Source organism: Orbicella franksi, chromosome 9 (assembly GCF_964199315.1).
Source record: "Orbicella franksi chromosome 9, jaOrbFran1.1, whole genome shotgun sequence".
NCBI classification, from domain to species: Eukaryota; Metazoa; Cnidaria; class Anthozoa; order Scleractinia; family Merulinidae; genus Orbicella; species Orbicella franksi.
In genome coordinates, this window is record NC_138153.1 from 23,782,141 (window position 1) to 23,802,823 (window position 20,683).

The following is a 20,683-nucleotide window of genomic DNA, read 5'->3' on the forward strand; positions in this document are numbered from 1 at the left end:
CCGAAATATTTTTTCCCCGGTTTATTTTATGGCAACATCTCAGGGAGTTGTGTGTAGCATACTGTTTAGAGAGAACTTCAGGTTCATATGCAATGGATAACAACGAATTAGAAAGGTAAGGCTGAGACTTTCTCACTTTCTCAAAGTCGGCCGAGATTTAAAATAAAATTATCTTTTTTTTTCTTTTTTATTTGCCACTCATCTGTTACAACAGTGTGATATATAAATAAATAACATTTTAGAGTAACAGGAGATCCCAGCAAGCTCATACAAGCTTTTCTAAGGAGATCCCCCTATTATTTATATTAAACATAACTCAACAATAACATTTCATAATATATGGTGGCCATATAAATCTGTGTCCACAAAACAGCAATAATAAAGATAATGAGTTTAAATTTATCTAATAATCAATATTTTGATTAAGCACGAAAGTTTTCAATTTCTTTCTAAACATCTACGAAGACCTTATATTCTTTAAAACATCTGGTAAGGTATTCCAAATCATAGGACCTTTATATTTTATAGAGAATCTTCCATAATTTGTTCTTTTGAATTTCATATGAAATTTTCCAGAAGACCTGGTATAATGTTGATGAATAGTATTATTCAGTGAGAAATAGTTTGAGAAAGCACTAGGCAAGCTTCCCTTGGTGTATGAATACATGAATATAAGCCTATTTGGTAAGAGTTTAACTCATATATGTTTAACAATTGGAGCGATATGAATAATTGTCTAGTTACTTGCTGGTACTTAGAAAAAGGTATAATTCTTATAATTTTCTTTTGTACTTTGTATAGAGCATCTAATCTACAAGGATAAATACTTGCCCATACAACATTACAATAACACAAGTATGGGTAAACCATAGCATTATATACAGTTTGTAATGTTCTTATAGGTAAATAATGTCTTACTCTAACCATAATCCCATGTAGCTTTGATATCTTAGAAGTTACTTTAATAATATGATGCTTCCAAGACAGATCATGAGCAATAAGACTGGACATTTTATCCATCCATGATTATAACGGCGGAAAACGTTTTTCCAAGAAACAGATGCGTCCGAGGGAAATTTTCTTGGATATTTTTGAAGACAAATGGAGGCTGTGATGTTTGTTATTCTTCAAATGTACACAAAAGGTCACTCTAAGTTTACCCAGCTCTCTGTTACCAGTTCATCCTGTCAAAAGACAAATTAGTCTTATTGACCACAATTCTTTTGGCATAATTAGATGAACATTATTAATCTTTTCAGCAAGTCACCGTCCACTTAAAATTTGAGGAATTCAGACTTTTTTGTTTGTTTCAATGTCAAGCTCATGGGGGTGGGATTGCCCACTGGAATCTGATTGTGAGGTCTGTCCCCTGGGTGAGGATTTCGACTGTATGCAATGTCCCTAGGGTAGGGAATTTGACACGGTCACCATCTTGAAAGACCAATTTAAAGACCTATTTAACAATTAGATCATTTGATCTTGATTTCTATGAGGTGATAGCTGATAAGGCTGAAGGGGAGATCAATTATCATCACATGGAAATGTAGAGCAAGTAATCTAATTGGTGTGGAAGAATTGTAACTAAATGTTTCTCAGCATGCTTTAGAAGAATCACACAGACTGATTTGTTACAATATTATTTGAAACTTGCAGTCATGCACACATGTTCATCATTTCACTGAAATATATTGAGGTTTAAAGTTGCATAATAGTCAAATTACTTTTTTAGTGTTCTTGAGAATTTAATTATCCAGTACTTGATATTTCTAAATCTTCCTCAAATCATTGGAGAAACCAGAAAATGTTGTCATTGTGTGGATGATCTCCAGCCACTGATCAATAATGGCTGATAGTGCACAAGTAACTCAGCCAATCAGATTGTAGCATTTGCTGCATATATATATACATACATACATACATACATACATACATACATACATACATACATACATACATACATACATACATACATACATACATACATACATACATACATACATACATACATACATACATACATACATACATACATACATACATACATACATACATACATACATACATACATACATACATACATACATACATACATACATACATACATACATACATACATACATACATACATACATACATACATACATACATACATACATACATACATACATACATACATACATACATACATACATACATACATACATACATACATACATACATACATACATACATACATACATACATACATACATACATACATACATACATACATACATACATACATACATACATACATACATACATACATACATACATACATACATACATACATACATACATACATACATACATACATACATACATACATACATACATACATACATACATACATACATACATACATACATACATACATACATACATACATACATACATACATACATACATACATACATACATACATACATACATACATACATACATACATACATACATACATACATACATACATACATACATACATACATACATACATACATACATACATACATACATACATACATACATACATACATACATACATACATACATACATACATACATACATACATACATACATACATACATACATACATACATACATACATACATACATACATACATACATACATACATACATACATACATACATACATACATACATACATACATACATACATACATACATACATACATACATACATACATACATACATACATACATACATACATACATACATACATACATACATACATACATACATACATACATACATACATACATACATACATACATACATACATATACTTGGTAAAATTCTACCAAAACTCGAAACATGAATGCCATCTCCTTGATCTTTGACATTATATGAAAAACAGCAACATTAATAATTATTTGTTTTATGGTGACAGTTTGCAGAAATGACTCAAATTTAAGGGTTTATTAATTATGTTGTTGGGTATAATTTAATGTTACAGGCTTGCCCAAGAGGAACTTTTACAGGAAGCAAAGAGAGCTAAATCAAGAGCAGAAGAGGTGGGTCCAATGGGCTGGTAAGTACAACAAAACACTTCTTAGCTACTGCAGTTATCAATATTTTTTGTCCTGAAAAAAGTTGCTACAAGAAAGAAAATGAGGTGAAGAAATACAGAAGAACTTACGTTAAGACAGCGTTCTCAAAATTGGTCGCATATCTGCAGCTGCTGGGATTGGAATCCAGTGTTAAACAGTTTTGCCACTTTCTGTGAGGCTACTAAATTTGAAAATCTACTAGTTAACCTAGGATGTACCAGCCAAACTTATTTTTTTGTTATGCAATGCAATGTTATATTGCACCTTTCCCCCAAGGACAGAATTGTCCAAGAAAAATTGTTTTGTCTATGTCTATTAGTTCCTTGCATGTGATCTCTATCATCAGGGTTACTCAAGGGTTCTTTTTCACAAGTATTTTCATGAATGAGTCAATTAATGATCAAATAAAAGAGTATGTCATTTCCAATCATTTAACTCATAATTTTGTTTGTGTTCAAGGCAGAGGTGTCCTCTTCCAGTGACAAACAAGAGATTCCTTCGTAATGTGTTAGTTAGTACGCTGGAGCCAAGAAAAAAGAAACCCAAACAAGCAGGTATAATCATGACCCAAAGTTATGCATGCCCATCAGCCCTCAAAATAATTTTCGGAAAGTTGCTGGTCACATTGACAGGCTAAACAAATTGACAGACAATGCAAGTTCATGTGCATCTGAAATGTATTCTTCTATAATTTTCATTCATTGTGCCATTTTTTCTGGTAGCTTCTATTTGTTCTTGGTAATGACATACATCATTCAATATACATCATTCATGTAACCTTGGATCAAAGATTCTTGTAGCTGCTATGTTGTTATCACTTTGCTTGTGTTTGTATTTGGAATCTTCAATGAAGTGTTTTATATTATTTTCTCATAGGTACAGAACCCTGTAAAACCAAGGAAAAAGCAACAAACCGTAAACCAGTTCACAAGGACAGTCACCGCAAGAATACATCCAAACACCAAAACAAGTCTGACAAAGATAGACACAAACATCACAAACACAAGTCCAAGCATAAACATACCAATCCATGAAGCTATAAACTGAACTACTCAAGGTACTTTGGAGTTCTTTCTTTGGACTACACACCAACCATTTACATTTATGTTACAGTTTAAAGAATTTAAGTACATGAATATAAGCAGCAAAACATGGTTCAAAATCCATACAAACGTCTCTAATGTTGAGACAGCGTCCCCCAAAACCATATTAACTCTTAAAATTTTTTATCAGTTTTGTAACAACTACAGGTAAGATTCCATTATTCACCTACCATTTGAAAGAAACTGAGATGAAAATCACATATATTTGCCCAATTTAAGAGTATCACAAAAATCATAAAAATTTTCATGTGGTGTCAGTTTATCGATTGGTTAAAACTTGAAACTCACCCCAGTTCTCTGTGCAGTTTCAGAATAGCCTATTATCTGTCATCTATACATAACAGATATTCTGAAATATATATGTAATTTGCCAAGACTTTTGAGGCTCTGTTGTAGAAATTTGTAATAACATTTTTTTCAAAATTTACCTGTTTGACTCTACCTCAAAATTTCATTAGGAAGTGACTTGATTAAACATAATTCATGCAAAATGAAATTAAAATTTGCAAGACAGGTCTTGAAACTGGCAACTAGTCACATCTTCTAAGTTTAATGAAAAATACTTAAATGATGTGTTTTCTTTGAATTACAACTGAAGGAGAACCATTTGTTTACCTAAGGGGGACAGGTCTAAAACGAGGTTGAGGGGTGAGAGATGGGGAACTTATGTGAGGGGCTAGGGTTGTTAACATTATCACCATTGAGAGCTAACTGCAAACAGGCTAACCGAAGCATTTTTCAGGGTAACTGCAGTGCTCTTCAGGCTAAACAGAGTGCTATTCACCCCCCCTCTTTTCACCCCTTGCCTCCATTTTAGACTTGCACTTTATGGCTACCCCTAATCATGGGTAGAAGTGGTCAAAACCATAACACTGTACAGACATAACATAATGGCCATCTTGTATTATAATCTAACATAATCGCACATGTAATATATTAACTTGAAACTAGAGTCACTGAATTTATACGTCTTTTAAAAAGAATAGAGAAATTTGTAGAGTTGTCAATGGCTAGAAAATAATAAAACTTTCAACTTTCTGGGTTTTTTACTGTCTTATGCGGCCTTCTGTAGTTAAAATGGTGTTCTGCCATAAAAAAATCTATAAATAGCAGCAGGTCGTCCAAGCTCACAGTAAGAGGACACAGAGTTGACTCTTGTTTGTGAGAAGTATCGTTTTCCAAAGACTTGATAATTGGTTTGAAAAGGAATGGAACAATTTTGTTATAAAAAGTATGAAATGAAATGTTTAGTGAATAAAATAGGCATGTCTTGTTGCTGTGTTGTAGTATTTGTTGTTTGCCATTTTCTCAGGGCATTTCAATGTGATTTTGGCAAGCTAGTGATATTTGGGATTCCACTATTCTCTAAATACTTATCTTTCTCTAAAGACAGACAGGTCTGTCTCTATGGATAAGAATCTGTCTTAAAGTTTACAGATGCTACAGATTCTTTCTGATTGTAACAGTTTGTTAGTGATTGTTAGTCACATGGATTTTAGTTTCTCTTTATTTATTGTTACTGATATTTACTGATTGTTATGGCTGGTTGTGTGACTGTTGTACTTCTTCTAACAAGCCAGTGCTTTGCTTCAAATTGCCCCAGACTAAAAACAGCATTACACTCTGTAAATTAAAAGAAAGTTGTTTTTATTCTAAAAATTCTTTACAAAGTATATTTGTTGCATAAAATTTACCAAACAAAGTCAGCATCTATATTTTGCCAATTTTGTGTTGGCCATTTTTACAGTGCAGGCTTTGGCTGTGCCTGTGCCAATGACTTCCATGATAACGGTACAGTGGAATCTACTTAACACAAACACTGAATGGTAGATCAGTGTCTGTAATGAGAATGGTGTGCTTGTTACACAGCTCACTGGTACACTGGTATGGCATTATTTCCAAGGGACTTGGAGCCTGGTGATAGATTATCAACTCGGAATTTTACCTAGTAAATGGTTTTGACTTCATGGAAATGGCCACTTTCATCAAAAGAGAAAGAAAAGCTCATAATGAACTGTTTATTGATGGTTTCTTTTTTCCCTTCAACTTCAACCAATGCTCTGGTTTCCTCAATGAACACTGGAGAGCCCACTAGAGATAATATCTCTCTACCAAATTGTCTCCAGTCTCCAGTTTCCTTGGTTATGAAACTGTGTACAGTTTATACCAGCTCTCTCCTCATGGAAATATCCGGCTTCTTTTTAAATGTTCAACTTCTTTAACAGATATTCACACATTAGAAATGTGGTTTGTGAGAACCAAGTACAAAGTCAACATAATGAGGTTCTGCAACAAGAAAAACAACTGTCAAAAAACTCAAAGTCAATTACCAGTAGTCTGATTAAACCACTACCAAGCAAGTGTTACAAACAGTTGGCATAATGGAAGTACTGCAACAAAGTAAAAGATTACGGAAGCTACCACCTCACCATTGTCTGGTGTAATAAGGCCATGGCGAATCATAAAGTCAAGCACAACAAGAGCACAGTTTGGTTTAAATTCATCCGTTGCCATTTTCTCTTTCACCTGTTACAAAGAAAAATAAAAATATTCAAGTTATCAGACAGGGCAGAACAATTTTTTTTCTTATAAGGAGTAATTTCCGCTGTAGGAACAGCCTGTAGACATAGGTAAAATTAATATTCTGTGATACAGATTCAAACAACACACCTTGTCCATTGACCAGCAATAAAATTCACCAACTTCCCCGTCACTGTTCACTGGTTGAAAGTCGCGAGACAGTTTTAAGTCACAAACAAACTGCACTTCTGGAAATAAGCCTCTCTCATCTTCAAAGAAGTAACTGGTGAGTAACAAAGGAAAGAAAACAAAAAATATAGACGGATATTAAGATGAGATTTCTATTGTTGGCATTCCATGAAATTGTACCAAAAATATCCATTAGTGATGCTAAATGGAGGCCTATAAATTGGGATACAAGAAAAAGTGTTATAATAATTCATTGGTAATTTCACTTGATCCTGAAGATGACCTCTGCTCAGGTTGTCAGCGTGTCAATCACCACCAACAACACTCAGTTTCAGGACTGCCCTCACCCAGATACACTTGTTTAGCATAGGAGAAACTATTGTGGCCCTGCAAGCTAAGTGCATATGCAGGTGGAGAGCAGTACCTAACACATCCAGCTGATGTAGCTGTCCTAGCGAGCTCCTCTGGTATAGATGCCTCTTCTGCACACTCTCTTATCAGTGTCTCCTGAATTCCTTCCCCGCAGATCATGCCACCAGCCACCTAAAGTCAGAGATTACGTGTATATTAGTGCACATAAAGAAAAACAAAACAAAGCCCCATTAATGGCACATTGAATTGGAGTTTGTCAGAATAAGTTAAAGTAAATTTAATTACCAGTATTTCCCTTTTCACTGTCAGTTTCAGTTAGAGGAAACAAAAACTTCTAGGTGTTGTGTAAGTTGTGACATAATTCTATTGCTATTACCAAAACTGAGAATGGATGTGAGTCATCCAAATTATGAAAATTTCAAAACTGTTTGTATTAGCATGGTCAGTTATGGTTATTTAACAGAAACATAGAGCTTTCCCTAAGGTAATTTCCTTAATTCTGGTTTGATGCCATTCTGCATGCTGATAATAGAAGATTAAAACAGTAAGTAATTAATTCTTCAACTAATAAAATGGATGATACAGCCTTAATCAGAATGTCCACATTGTCCTGTTTTAACACACAAAGGGACAAGAGCAAAGAACACTCACCTGCATTTTCTCTACACTTGTTTCATGCTCTCTTCACTTCCTTGTGTACTTTACAACAGAACAAAACAATACGTTAAGGGTTATATACTTGGTATAAAGCAGGCAAGAAAGTGATAAGAGCAGAAAGAAATGTAGAGTATGACAAGAATTTAGTCCCATGGTTTTTATTAGGTTCCCTTGCACTTTTTTTCTATCCTTTAATATATACATGTATATTGTAGTTTTGCATCCTCATTGTAATCTTGTATTAATATTAATTTTTGTCATTTCTTAATCATTGTACTCTAATTCTATTTTTTGTTTGTATAGCAAATCAAAAAATAATAATAATAAATAAATGTACATGAACTTTTTGAGTATTCCTTTAAATTTAAACCCCCTGTACAGAGGTTCTATTTATCAATTTATAACACAACAGATCACAGGATCTTTTCCTCAGCTGTGCTCATTTTAGTGAGATCTTAAATCATACTTTGTGGGGGCAGAAGGCTGAAAGGTCCACTCAAATTTAACACTATTGCAATCCTGGGACAAGATCTCTTAAATTTGTCCATCTGCATCAGTAGTTAACATGACTATGATTATTTGACACCAGCATTATTCATTATTGTACATTCATTATGTCATAGGAACAACTAGAACTCACAGTGGAATCAAGTCACTCAGCTTACACCACAATTTCTTTGTTCCCACTGAATAGAATTTTGCACTTTTTTGCAATTCCTTATTAGCTACAGTCGAACCCCAATTATCCGGACTCATTGGGACCGGACGAAATAGTCTGGATAATCGAGGGTCCGGATAATCGAAAATATGAATATTAATGAAGAACAAAACTATTTAAATAAAGCAACATTTAATCGTGAAACAACACTTTTACAAATCGCTTGGAAAACAATATGGTTTACTGTACATCTTGAACCACTCAACTGTGAACCAATCAAAACTCGTTCGAGTGTTCTTCATTAGTTACGGCATGTGTGAGTGCTGCTTTTTAAAGCAAAGCAAACTTGCTTTTGACTGCGCTGTTCAGTGCTATAGTTTTAAGAAGAATATTGCTACGGATCTTGATCATGACTAATAAATATTCATGCCAAAATTGGAACTAGAGAAAAAGTCCGAATAATCGAGAAATCCGAATAATCGAGGTACGGATAATCGAGGTTCGACTGTAGTATACATAATTGCAAAGAGTTAAGTTCTCTTAGTCTACATTTCTAATGACTTCATCTTACAATTTGATCCAGTTTGCCTGGCCAGGTTTGTTTGGTAGGACTTCTTCTCGCCAACCACATATATATGTTTCCGCTTTCATCTGTGTAATAACCATTTACATGAACACCATACCGCACAGTCCCTAACAGGCCTGACAAGAACAGACAAGCAAAGAATAAATTAATAAAATTATTCAGTATAAGTAGTATTTACTGCAAAGCTCCTAACAGCAAGGATCTGTTCAGAATAGCTAAGAAAATGTAAATGACTTTATAGTCACGTTAGACTACGAGTAGCCCCTCTTTCGCTTAGTCCGTCATGCGTGACGTGAAAGAAAACCGCAAGAAAAAAGTGGCCGCGCGAAATCCTGGAGGCGAGGAGCACGCGAAAGGAGGGACTACCGCCTAAGCCCAAGAGTTTGAATTATGCGTTGCTCTCACAACGCAAAAATATGATTGGCTTATGTTAGGAGCGTTGACAACGTGTTGTCAACATTCGAGATACCTGTGACGTCTTGCAGGAATGTTTTGGAACCGAAGCAAATCGAAGCGGTACCAGAGCAAATCGAAGCGTTGGAATCGCGCTTCGCAAGCTGTGATGTTCTTGCGAATCTGCCAACAGGCGCTTTGGAAAGATTTAAATTTATCTAGTGTTTTGTTTGGCAAAGCTTTCTGCCTCCACCCCGACTGCGAGCGTGTTAGTGATTTCGCCGCTCAACAGCATCGTCTAAGTCAGCGAATATAAATTCACTGAGCTTGACCTTTCTCCCGTCCATTTGAAAGATTGAACCGGACTCTCACTTGACACCGGACATTCACCTGAAATTTTCCGCTGCTATTGGCAAACATTTCACTGCAGTTGGATTATCTCCTATGTATAATGTATAATGTATAATGTAAATTCTTGGTTGAAAGTCTATTGAAATTTTCGCAATAACTTTTAGACGCAGCGAAAATCGTTACAAGAGGCCTCATTCGCCGTCTTCTTTTTAAACCTTCTTCGACAGTTTCGCTGAACAAACACTGAACGAAGATATACTTCTCACGGCATATGTTTTTGCCTGGCTTCTTGAAGAGTAGAGTAGAGCAATTTTATTCAGATCTCCCGGGGCTATTGATAACAGGCGATAATAAGAGGACATCAAGATGAGAAATCCTACACCGAAAAATCACTCGGCCGTGAAAGGGCAAACTCTTGGGCTTAGGCGGTAGTCCCTCCTTTCGCGTGCTCCTAGACCCCAGGATTTCGCGCAGCCATTTTTTTCTCGCGAATTTCTTTCGCGTCATGCACGACGGACTAAGCGAAAGAGGGACTACTCGTAGTCTATAGTCACGTGACCAGTATAATTTGTTAAAATAAATGATCTAATCTTGGCATTAATCTCCTGCAGAGCATCTGAACAGTATGTGGAAGGTAACAAGTTTGACTTTGATCAGGGACACTAAATACTTTCTTTGTAGCTGCTTGTCCATGACAAAATTTTCACTTTGAATTCATAGAATTAAATGACTGTCATAATGACATAGTAGTAACATCTACGACCAAATCATGAAAACTCTCTACTTCATAGAGAAAAAAAAATTTTCATGACAGTTGACTCACAGGTGGCTGATCTCTCCATCATAAAATACGGTTTGCTGTCAAATGAAGGCATGACAGGATACATCTTGAAAATAAAACCACTTTAAGTTAGACCAATATAACATGAAACCTGAGAGCATTTTATTTCAAAAGGGTCTACCCAACTGCTGCGGAAGGTGCGATGGCACCATGGTTAGTGCGCTCGTTTCCAGGTCAAGCGGTCCGGGTTCGAGCCCTGGCTGGGGACATTGTGTTGTGTTCTTGGGCAAGACACTTTACTCTCACAGTGCCTCTCTCCACCCAGGTGTATAAATGGGTACCAGTGAACTTTATGCTGGGGGTAACCCTGTGATGGACTAGCATCCCATCCAGGGGAGAGTAGAAATACCCCTAGTCACTTCATGCTACAGAAACCGGGATAAGCTCCGGCCTGGTGGGCCACTTGGCTCATATGCAGACTTAACCTTACCTACCCTACTCAGCTGCTGCTGCTGGTGGATAGAGATAAACAGGAAGATTAAACTAGGATCTTAGTCATGCATAATCATGTACTTAAACTGTGCACAGGATTTCCTATGCATAAGGTTCAGTTGCAAATGGATGTAACTCAGTGATAACGTACAAATCATAACTGGACTTGCCTACTAATTTCTTGTCTTAAGTCACACGCAGTTAATAGAAACATAACACTGTCTGACTGAGTTGACTAGGAGATACCAAGTTCGTTACATTTAATCTTGCTACCATGCCAACATAAAGTATGTTAACTTAGTGAATGTCCAAACTATCAACAACCCTCCACAAACTAGTTAAGCCAAATTGAAAAGATGTACCCACATTTTTATACTGACTAGAATCCACAGCATTATAATTTACATGTCAATGGTGGTTTTCCTCTGTTGTTTTGGACCACACAAGAATTGTATGCATTGGTTTTCATAACACTTAAAATATTTCTTTGGCAAAAAGAAAGTACAAAATGTGTATGTGATCACAAATTGGAAGATTTTTTTAAGTGTGCATCATGTACATGACTGTATACAGTGGTAACATAATTCTATTAACACAAATTTCAACTTGCCTCATTTCTCCATCCCTTTAAAGTACTAAACACATCCTTAAGTCTCAGATCTTCCATGACCTCAGCAATTTTTTGGGTTCTTTCTGTGAAATTCTTAAGTTCTAGAGTCAAAGCAACATGTGTAATTTCACCATCATTTCCTTTAACCATCACAAATACGTCACTATAAGAGCTAATGAAGCTGGAAATTTGTGGTGAAATGTAACCCACTTGGATGCCATCAACAAGGAAAGGCTTGCAAGATAACTTGGAGGAACCTGTTAACCAGACCAGTCAGTTAGTGGACAATAATATACAACACAATAATGAAGACTTTTGATTGTGAGGAGGTAACATGCCATGAATTCATTTTCTGACCCTGTACCCTACTTGCTCTAATACCTACAGTACATGTATGAGACACAAAGAGGACGTCTGGGCACTCTGGCAGAATGCTTGTAATACGTTCTGGATATTCCAGAATAGTGGAACTGCAGAAATGTGGGGTTATTATAGCTGTTCAAACTGTTCATACTGTGGAATAGGGTCAATCAAAAGTTTCCCTCTGAGACTTGGGTCCCAATTTTCCTATGAAACGTTTTGTCTGGGTAATCTTGAAAGAAGTCTTCATAACATACTGTTACAGGCAGTGTAGTTACTTATGGAAAGCATGAACTATTCTATGGGACATGTAACAATATACACACACTCACTTTAACAATAACAGGTTATGTAAAGATCAGGTTGCTGCTATTATTCTGTAGCAATTACAACTAAAATTGTTTTATCATGTTCTGTGATGTTGTACTGTTAACTTCACTCCTGCAACTGTAAAAACTTTCCCACAAGCCAACCATTGACTACAAAGGAAATATTAAACAAGTGTGCTATTCCAGTGCCAACCCCTCTCCACTAAAACACCCTCATGCTTAACATTGCTAGGCACATAACTACTTAACAACAATATGATTAGATTACAAGCTCAAGATCTCTATTTAAACAATAGAGTGTTCATGTCTCGGGAACTATTGGCTGATAGTTGCCTCTTGGAAATTTGATGTTCTTAAAACAAATATTTGCCCAAGAAGCAAAATTTCAAGGGCAAATATGCTAGTTTAGTTCCGAAACATAAACACTGTATTGTCTTTATTGCTCACCACTAAATTTTCTTCCATGCACCAGTTCAAAAATCAAATTGAATTATTTTCAACTCTTTTAGATGAAAGCCGTGAGAGCCAAACGTAAAATTTAAAAAGGAAAATAAACAAAACCCACTTAATACAATTTCAATTGTTTATTTTTTAATAAGCTTGCTTGTTTACAGAAAATTTTTCACAGACAAGTACTGTCCATCCAGGTATTTTCCTGGGACAGGTACTATGGGCTGATAGTGTCTCTCCGCGGATGAACACTATCACGTCACGTGATCAGTTTAAACCAATGAGAATCAGCGAAAATTTAGTGGTGAACTATAACAAGTGATAGTTAATGAGACTAAAGGCCAAATCAACTATCAACTCATATAAAACTGAGAACAAATAATCTAATTATTTTTAATTAGAAGAATTATTACTACATTTCCTTCAAAATTTTTAAGACGAATCATTTCTCAACGCAGTATTCAACTTCATGCTACAGTGTAAATAGCAAAATTGCATGGATTGAATTGTTATTCAAAACTTGCAGCTGTGCATACACACTCATTGGTGCATTAAAAAATTTTTAGGTTTTTAAATTGCATAACGGTCAGTTTCCTTTCTTTAGTGTTCTTCAGAGTTAAATTATCCAGTGATAAATCTTCCTCAAAACATTAGAGAAAGTAGAAAACAAAGCCATTATGCTCCCAGGGGAAATCCCATATAAAAAAGAAGGGGTGCTCATCAGATATTCTGAAAAAAAAAACATATGAGGTACCAAGATCCTGCTTTGTGGGCATGGCTTAAAATTTTTTCACCCCTAAGAGGTACCAATTACAATTAAAACAAGACCTTTTGCCTCTAATACCAAATATCTCCTGTCGTACTTATTTCGGCTCCGTATCCTGAAGGGTACCAAGAAAGCGCCTGCAGTGCTGTGGACCATCTAAGGTTGAAGAGCCTAAGAGGCACCAAAACTACTTTTTAACCCTTAAAAGTTACAATGAGCACCCCCATCTTTTTTATATGGAATTCCCTCCCCTCCTCCCCCCCAGACATTATGTACATCTAGCCACTGCACTCTTATGACTGATAGTATACGAGTAGCTCAGCCAATCAGATTACAGCATTTGCATTAGTATACCAGAAGAATTCTACTATAGCAAATTAGTTTTTTTGAAAAAATCCTGTAGCTCACATGCTGCAGGTAGCATTCTTACCAGTTCTCTGTCTAGGTGCGGTAGCCTTTTTCCTTTAAACTATACTTATAATAAGCTTTTATAAGCCATCTCAACTGTTTAATATATGCAACAACAAGAAATAATAAAGCTTACCGACTTAACTCATGTAAATGTGAAGATGTTTATCAGCGTCTTATCAGTTCCTCACGCTAACAAACTCAGTTCTCGTGCTCAGCACACGAAGAGTGGTACACGAAATGTTGCAGGTAAGCAAGAATTTCATAAAATTTACTCCAAGGCGACTTACCTGGTCGTGTAAAGTTATTCAATTGATGAACAAGGCGAAGGACTGCGGAGGACCAAGCGGCCATATTGTCGCCAAAACAGCGGTTCTAGATCGGGTCCAGTCCTCAGTGTACGCAGACGACTGTGCCACGTTCAACCATGTGATCGTGGTGGTCTTGGTTACAGTCCGTCTTGCGTCACACAACATCAAATGTCATAATTCAAGGATCAACAGTCAGGCCATAATATGGCAGGAATAAACAACGATTGTACAAACAGTTACCAAGAATCAACGCTGACATCCTTACTGAAACGTAGTATTAAAGCCAAGGAACATTCTCATTCGCCATACAGTAAGTTTCGTGTCGGCGCAGCTTTGCTGACTGACACTGGAGAGATCATCGATGGTTGTAACGTGGAAAATGCAAGTTACGGATTGACGATTTGTGCTGAGAGAACTGCCCTAGTAAAGGCCGTGAGTATGGGCTTTAAAAAATTCCCTGCCATTGCCATCACAACTGATATGGAGGAATTTATCGCTCCTTGCGGAGCCTGCAGACAAGTTATAGCGGAGTTTGGATTGGAGTGTGACGTGTACCTTGTTAAGTCAGACTTGTCTTACAAGAAATTGAGTGTTTCAGAGCTGTTACCAATGGCGTTCACATCCGAAGATTTGGAGAGAGCAAATATGAAGAAATAGCATCTAATCATGAATGTTTTTCTTATAAACTGAACTTCAGCTATAAAGCTAACGTTGCGCAACGTTGATCAACGCACGTGGTGGGGATGTGCATTGTCATGCCCAAGCTCTTGCCGAAAACGACAAATATGATCGATGGTTTTATGAAATTTGCGTTCAGTGCGAGACTGCACATGGAAACTACTCGCAAAATCTTGGGGAAAATACACGCAGATACAACAAGGCGTCTGTCACATCGCTTGAAATCATCACGCAACGCCATTCCTTGCCTGGCGAACTAAAGAGGGACTGGGTTCGACAGAGACTGGAAAATAAAATACCGGCAATTGTGGTGTATTGTGAAGACAGTCAAACCTGTATTATCGTTCACCCACTGTTTAGTGGGAAGTAAACTAACGGAAGTTCACAAGATAGTGAAGATTTCCTGGGCCAGAGAGGGTCTAATTTATAGTCTTCTCTGTGTTGTTTTAAGACATTTATGTAGTCTGCTTCTCTGCAGTTTTAGGTTTTAGTTTCACTAATTATACACTATCAGCAGATCAGCTCCCTTTTATTAAAAAAGAGGCCCAAACTACACCAAAATATTTTGCCTCCCTCTTCAAGCAAGTAAGGAGCAATCTTTGCTTCTTTAGCTCCCCTTTTTTAGTATCTCTTTAGTAAATATGGGAGGGTCAGGCAGCAAAAAAAGAATTTCATTATGGTAATGCAAGACTTATCAGGGTCAAAATAATGCCCACAAAGTCGTATAAGATTCAAGAAACATGTCTTTAACTTTGTCAGAAGTGCCTTGGTGGATGGTCTGACTGTCCTAGTCAATTGGAACAATTAATGCAAATACAGGGGCAGATCGAGGATTTTTCTTAGGAGGAGGTGCACCACTAAGGAATGGCATAACTGACTGGTGAGGTAAACAAACTTCAAAAGCAAATACGAAGAAGAAGGCTTCATCTCAGGAGGGGGGTGTGCACCCCCTGCATCGTCCCCCTAGATCTGCCCCTGAAATATTCTCTGATAAAAAAAAAGATGACACTGCCAAAATTACTGTCTATGGTCTCCCTAGAGTAAATTAGCTATTGTGAATTTCTTGATTAGAGAACCTGTGACCATTTTTGATGAAAAAACAAGGACAGTAAGACTGTGCTCTGGATTCTGGTAACATTTGGGTTTCTTTTTCAGACAGTTTTTAACAAGTATTCCCCTCACTTTTTACTGGCTCTTTCCTCCCCCCAACCCCCTCCCTGAGGTTTTTAAGTGAGATAATTTTGAGTGAACTTAGGTCATTTACCCTATAGTGTTTAGGTCAAACAAGCTAACTAAAATAACCTATAGCCGTGCAAATCTTGTTTTAACACCCCAAGATGATGAGAAGTGACATCAAAGAGACATCCATATGCCACATTGACTCTTACCCCCTAAGAATTATTCCCGGTAATGGCCTATGTGGAGAGGCCAGTTATAGCAGTATGTCTAAAGTGTACCTCTTCAATAAAAGGTATTCAAAACAGCTACCTTTTCTTTCAAAATGGTATACAAAAGGGTAAGGGGTTGAACCTTGGAGTGGACTGCAGTATTCCCCCTTCCACGGCTACATCTCCATAGTGCCATTTAATCATTTTGCCGTTTCATGATGATTCTCGACACACCCCTTTATTGGTTGCCATCATGAGGAAACACCGTATCATAAACTCTGTGTTTTGTGTATTTGTTTCCTTACTTCCATGTCTTGTGCCTTTAAAACATAAAATCAACAAATTGAAAACATCTATAACAAACTGGAGGATGTTAGTCCCCAGTTATTTTTTTATCAGGTCATTTCGAGACGTTTTTATTAGGGTGAAGGATCTTTTTATTGTTAAATAAAATTATTTTTATATAAACCGATTACAAGCCCGCTACGCTCCCCGCCCCACCCCCCTCCCCCCGCGCACTTTTGAGCCCACCCAAAACCCCTTATAAAGTTGTAAAAGCCGAGTCGGACTTGGAATTTTTACGGTGGCCTGAAACAAATTGTGATCACCGCAACTAGGCAAAGAAAGGGGACAACATGGCCACCAAGCATGCGTGCCAAAATGTACTAGGAGGACATGGAGAACCAAGGGAAGGGACGATACTTTGGTCGTCGCTGACTGAAAACGCGTTGGCCCTGGGGATGAGATTGATACTCGGAACAGACAGGAACAGACTGACAAGCATTCATAGATCGTTGGTTTTATACAGACGTGCCTGGAATGGAGAAGAGTTTCACTAACAGTTACCAAGAATCAACGCTGACATCCTTACTGAAACGAAGCATTAAAGCCAAGCAACATTCTCATTCGCCATACAGTAAGTTTCGTGTCGGCGCAGCTTTGCTGACTGACACTGGAGAGATCATCGATGGTTGTAACGTGGAAAATGCAAGTTATGGATTGACGATTTGTGCTGAGAGAACTGCCTTAGTAAAGGCTGTGAGTATGGGCTTTAAAAAATTCTCTGCCATTGCCATATCAAGTGATACAGAAAAATTTATCGCTCCTTGTGGCGACTGCAGACAAGTTATAGCGGAGTTTGGATTGGATTGTGATGTGTACCTTGTTAAGTCAGACCTGTCTTACAAGAAATTGAGTGTTTCAGAGCTGTTACCAATGACATTCACATCTGAGGATTTGGAGAGAGCAAAGTTGAAGAAATAAAGTCAGGGTGATCTTTTCCCTAGTATCGATCTCAGCTGAGAAGTAAGAACTGAGCAGAACTGAACATTGCGCAAGTAACCGATCAACATGTCTTCATGGTAGCTAAGGGTCGTCGGGTTGGCAGAGAACACAGTGTTTTCTTAAATTCTGATGTGAAACATAAGCATGTGTTATAGTCAAACCAAGTGAAGCGTACCCTTCAAGATTACATTAATGAATTGATTATTTGAATAGTGAACCCGCCAGTCATTTCAAGAATGCAATACTAAGTTGATTATTGGAAAATTGAACCCATTAGTCGTTCCAAGAATACGGCTAATGGGTTTAATGTTCAAAAAAATCAATTTAATATTGATTTTTGAAATAAATAGTGAGTTCAATATTCAAATAATCAATTCATTATTGTATTCTTGAAACGATTAGTGGGTTCAATATTCAAACAATCAATTCATTCATGTAATCTTGAGGGGTACGCTTCACTTGGTTTGACTGTATGCGATTTTAATTCATGTAATATTGTTTCTGATTGGTGACTTGTCAAGGTCCACCAAGGCAAGCCAGGACTTTGGGAGGAGGAAGGCAGGGGCATATTCAGGATTTTTAAAGGAGGGCCACACTGTGTCAAAGTGAGGGTACTCACCAGATTATCATGTCATTTTCGACACCTGTTGTAGGTTGTTTGCTTAGAAAAGGCTTACAAAAGGGGTGGGGGTCACGGGAACTCCAGGACTTCCGTAGCTACACCCCTGGATGGATTATATGGCCTGTGTGGGGACTTGATACTGGACTGGCAATGTAAATGTATGTAAGTCTTTCCTTAACAGGGTTGGTTATGTGATTGTTATCATTAAATATGGTTTATATGGAGCAGTACTCATCGATTCAAGTTCTAAAATGTTTGCTGATATTTAGCAGGGCATTAGGTCTTTGTCCCAAAAAGGGTTCTGGAATAAAGGGTGTTGTCCTATATAGGGTGTGGTTAAGGGGCTTTTTGTTCCAAACAGGGGCATGCCTAGGTTTCAAATCCCTGGTGGTAACTGTATACAATGACTTGACTTAGGTAATCACTCTCCTGGTGAAAGGATGTGGAAGAAAGGGGGGTTGATGACAAGATTGGCAAAGAGCCATGTTCTTTATAGTAGTGTACCCTTTCCCAGACACACCTTGAAAAATTTTAGCAGAAGTTTTAGATTCATTTACACTGATACAGTGATTGTTCACTGCTTACTTTAGTTAGAGATCATTGTGTCGTGACAAAATGGGATGGCCGGTTAAGATAAAGATATCTTCACCTGCCTCTATCCCTCTTTAGCCAACAGCTGTCTTACCCATGAACATAATATAGTACACTTACTGAGTAATTCATAAAATAAAATACATCAGGTAGGACTGTTTCTAGAAATAAGAAAAGGATTTCAAGGAAGTCTTCATTTCTTATCAATCAGTATAACCTTTTTTAAGGTCCACTAGATTACATGAATTGATGAATAAGTAATTGAAAGAATGAATAAATTACAATAGCTAGAGAGGGAACCCACATTTCAATGTATTTCCTAGACTGTCAGGCGATAAGGCCTAAGCGCGAGAAAAAGGTGGTACCGAAGACACATGATTTATTCAAGGCTAGTTCCTCCTGAAAATATCTCTGGTTGATTGATCACAGCTCCTCCAGACCTTCAGGAAGATTCGACGTACAGGGGGAGGGGTGGGGGTCTACGTGGAGAATTTGCAGTGAAGTCCGCCATAACAAAACATGGAATCCTACTTATCGCCAGAATTTTACTTCTGATTTAAATTTCTGTTGTTAAAGTTCGTTATTGCGACTTGTCGCATGCACGTAATTTCACTCTCATTTTCCTTCTAGAGGAAAACTCTGAATAGACCCCACTTAGCTACACTTTTCCATAGTGTACACGCTTAATATTAGAACGTAGAGGATGGAAAAGTCATCATGAAAATCCAAAACTTAATAGTGAAAGCACTCGCCAGCAGGTCGTGGTTTTACTTGAGTTTTGAACAACTTATAGCAACATTTCTATTCACGCTTTCTGGCCCTATTTATCGTTTGTCTTCAAAGGTGATCATTTAAAAGTATCATTTAAAAAAAATGCTCTTTCAAAAGAGATACCATCTTTCTCAGAAGTGGTTGATCGTCTTTGGCAAGATTCAGAAACTGAATTCAGAAATGTTCGGAAGCGTCGCATGGCCCCCGGTTAATATTTGGAAACTTCAACGCTGCTAGCTCCGATTTCTTCAAATGGGTAGAATTCAAAAGGTTGCTTAGAATCGAAATATCAAAAGGTGCCTCCAACAGTTGCTGAACAGCCTTATATCAGTGGAGTAGAGCCTTTTCCGCCTCGGTTTTAGATATCATTTGAGATCACCAGAGCCCTAGCTAGCTAGTAACAGACTTGCCTCAGTCATATTTTTTCGTTTTCGTTGTTTATAGTCATCACTGATAAGTCACACTCTTAAATACCCAGGAAGAGAATTTAAGCATGTACATTGCTTCAGTCAAACTTCTTTCTGGCTACAGCCCTGATCATTCCTTATTCAAGTTTTTATTTGGTGAATACGTTGGAAAAGTCTATCGCAGAACACTTTTGAAATACCTTCTGTTGGATCTACTTGCTACACAAATTCTGAATAGCAGATAACAAGTACTGAATGATGAAGCTAAGCTATGAAGATTTGCTGCTATCATTAGCGAGGGAAGACCGACACAAAATGCTAAAACTACCAGCAAAATGCTAAAACTATTGGCAGCAATGCTAAATACCCCAGACACGTTAATAAAGGTTTTTGTTGTTGTTGTTGTTGTACCATAAGAACTGAACGGACAGCCGAAAAATGGCGACTGTTCTTACCGTGACGTTGCATTTCAACTACTAGCTAATCGGTACTTG

At 37.2% G+C, this 20,683-nt stretch overlaps 4 protein-coding genes across 7 annotated transcripts; 3 read left to right on the top strand and 1 right to left on the bottom strand.

The window, feature by feature from the left end:
• Nucleotides 1-11: 11 nt before the first annotated feature.
• Nucleotides 12-5,279, top strand: LOC145498271 (protein POLR1D-like). Its single transcript, XM_081478173.1, has 4 exons — nt 12-115; nt 3,019-3,093; nt 3,572-3,666; nt 3,989-5,279. Exons 1-4 carry the CDS (start codon nt 93-95, stop codon nt 4,144-4,146), a joined length of 351 nt encoding a protein of 116 aa, XP_081334299.1. The 5' UTR covers nt 12-92; the 3' UTR covers nt 4,147-5,279.
• A 728-nt stretch (nt 5,280-6,007) lies between these two features.
• On the bottom strand, nt 6,008-14,574 carry LOC145498268 (uncharacterized). 4 transcript variants are annotated; one of them, XM_081478168.1, is made up of 8 exons: nt 14,428-14,574; nt 11,825-12,081; nt 10,765-10,828; nt 9,183-9,313; nt 7,349-7,467; nt 6,886-7,018; nt 6,645-6,741; nt 6,008-6,501 (listed from the first exon to the last, which is right to left on the bottom strand). In XM_081478168.1, exons 1-8 carry the CDS (start codon nt 14,489-14,491, stop codon nt 6,452-6,454), a joined length of 915 nt encoding a protein of 304 aa, XP_081334294.1. In that variant the 5' UTR covers nt 14,492-14,574; the 3' UTR covers nt 6,008-6,451. The 4 variants fall into 4 exon arrangements, with proteins under 4 accessions (XP_081334294.1, XP_081334295.1, XP_081334292.1 ...); XM_081478169.1 differs by adding an exon at nt 14,160-14,228 and having other exon boundaries at nt 6,008-6,741; nt 14,413-14,486; XM_081478166.1 differs by having other exon boundaries at nt 6,008-6,741.
• Nucleotides 14,575-14,622: 48 nt separating this feature from the next.
• On the top strand, nt 14,623-15,751 carry LOC145498269 (cytidine deaminase-like). The gene has a single exon (XM_081478171.1). It carries the CDS (start codon nt 14,653-14,655, stop codon nt 15,103-15,105), a length of 453 nt encoding a protein of 150 aa, XP_081334297.1. The 5' UTR covers nt 14,623-14,652; the 3' UTR covers nt 15,106-15,751.
• On the top strand, nt 15,748-19,761 carry LOC145498270 (cytidine deaminase-like). The gene has a single exon (XM_081478172.1). The coding sequence runs from the start codon at nt 17,334-17,336 to the stop codon at nt 17,775-17,777; it is 444 nt and encodes a 147-aa protein (XP_081334298.1). The 5' UTR covers nt 15,748-17,333; the 3' UTR covers nt 17,778-19,761.
• The last annotated feature ends 922 nt before the right edge of the window (nt 19,762-20,683 follow it).

Excerpts from the sequence above, each read along its gene's own strand:
- LOC145498268 (XM_081478166.1), bottom strand. The coding sequence starts at position 14,491 with ATGGCCGCTTGGTCCTCCGCAGTCCTTCGCCTTGTTCATCAATTGAAT. Across the intron at positions 7,019-7,348 it reads ACATCAGCTGGATGTGTTAG|TTACTTCTTTGAAGATGAGA; the intron begins GTACTGCTCTCC and ends GTTACTCACCAG. Across the intron at positions 6,742-6,885 it reads ATTGCTGGTCAATGGACAAG|GTGAAAGAGAAAATGGCAAC; the intron begins GTGTGTTGTTTG and ends TCTTTGTAACAG.
- LOC145498270 (XM_081478172.1), top strand. The coding sequence starts at position 17,334 with ATGGAGAAGAGTTTCACTAACAGTTACCAAGAATCAACGCTGACATCC.
- LOC145498271 (XM_081478173.1), top strand. The coding sequence starts at position 93 with ATGGATAACAACGAATTAGAAAG. Across the intron at positions 116-3,018 it reads GATAACAACGAATTAGAAAG|GCTTGCCCAAGAGGAACTTT; the intron begins GTAAGGCTGAGA and ends TTAATGTTACAG. Across the intron at positions 3,094-3,571 it reads GAGGTGGGTCCAATGGGCTG|GCAGAGGTGTCCTCTTCCAG; the intron begins GTAAGTACAACA and ends TTTGTGTTCAAG.
- LOC145498269 (XM_081478171.1), top strand. The coding sequence starts at position 14,653 with ATGGCAGGAATAAACAACGATTGTACAAACAGTTACCAAGAATCAACG.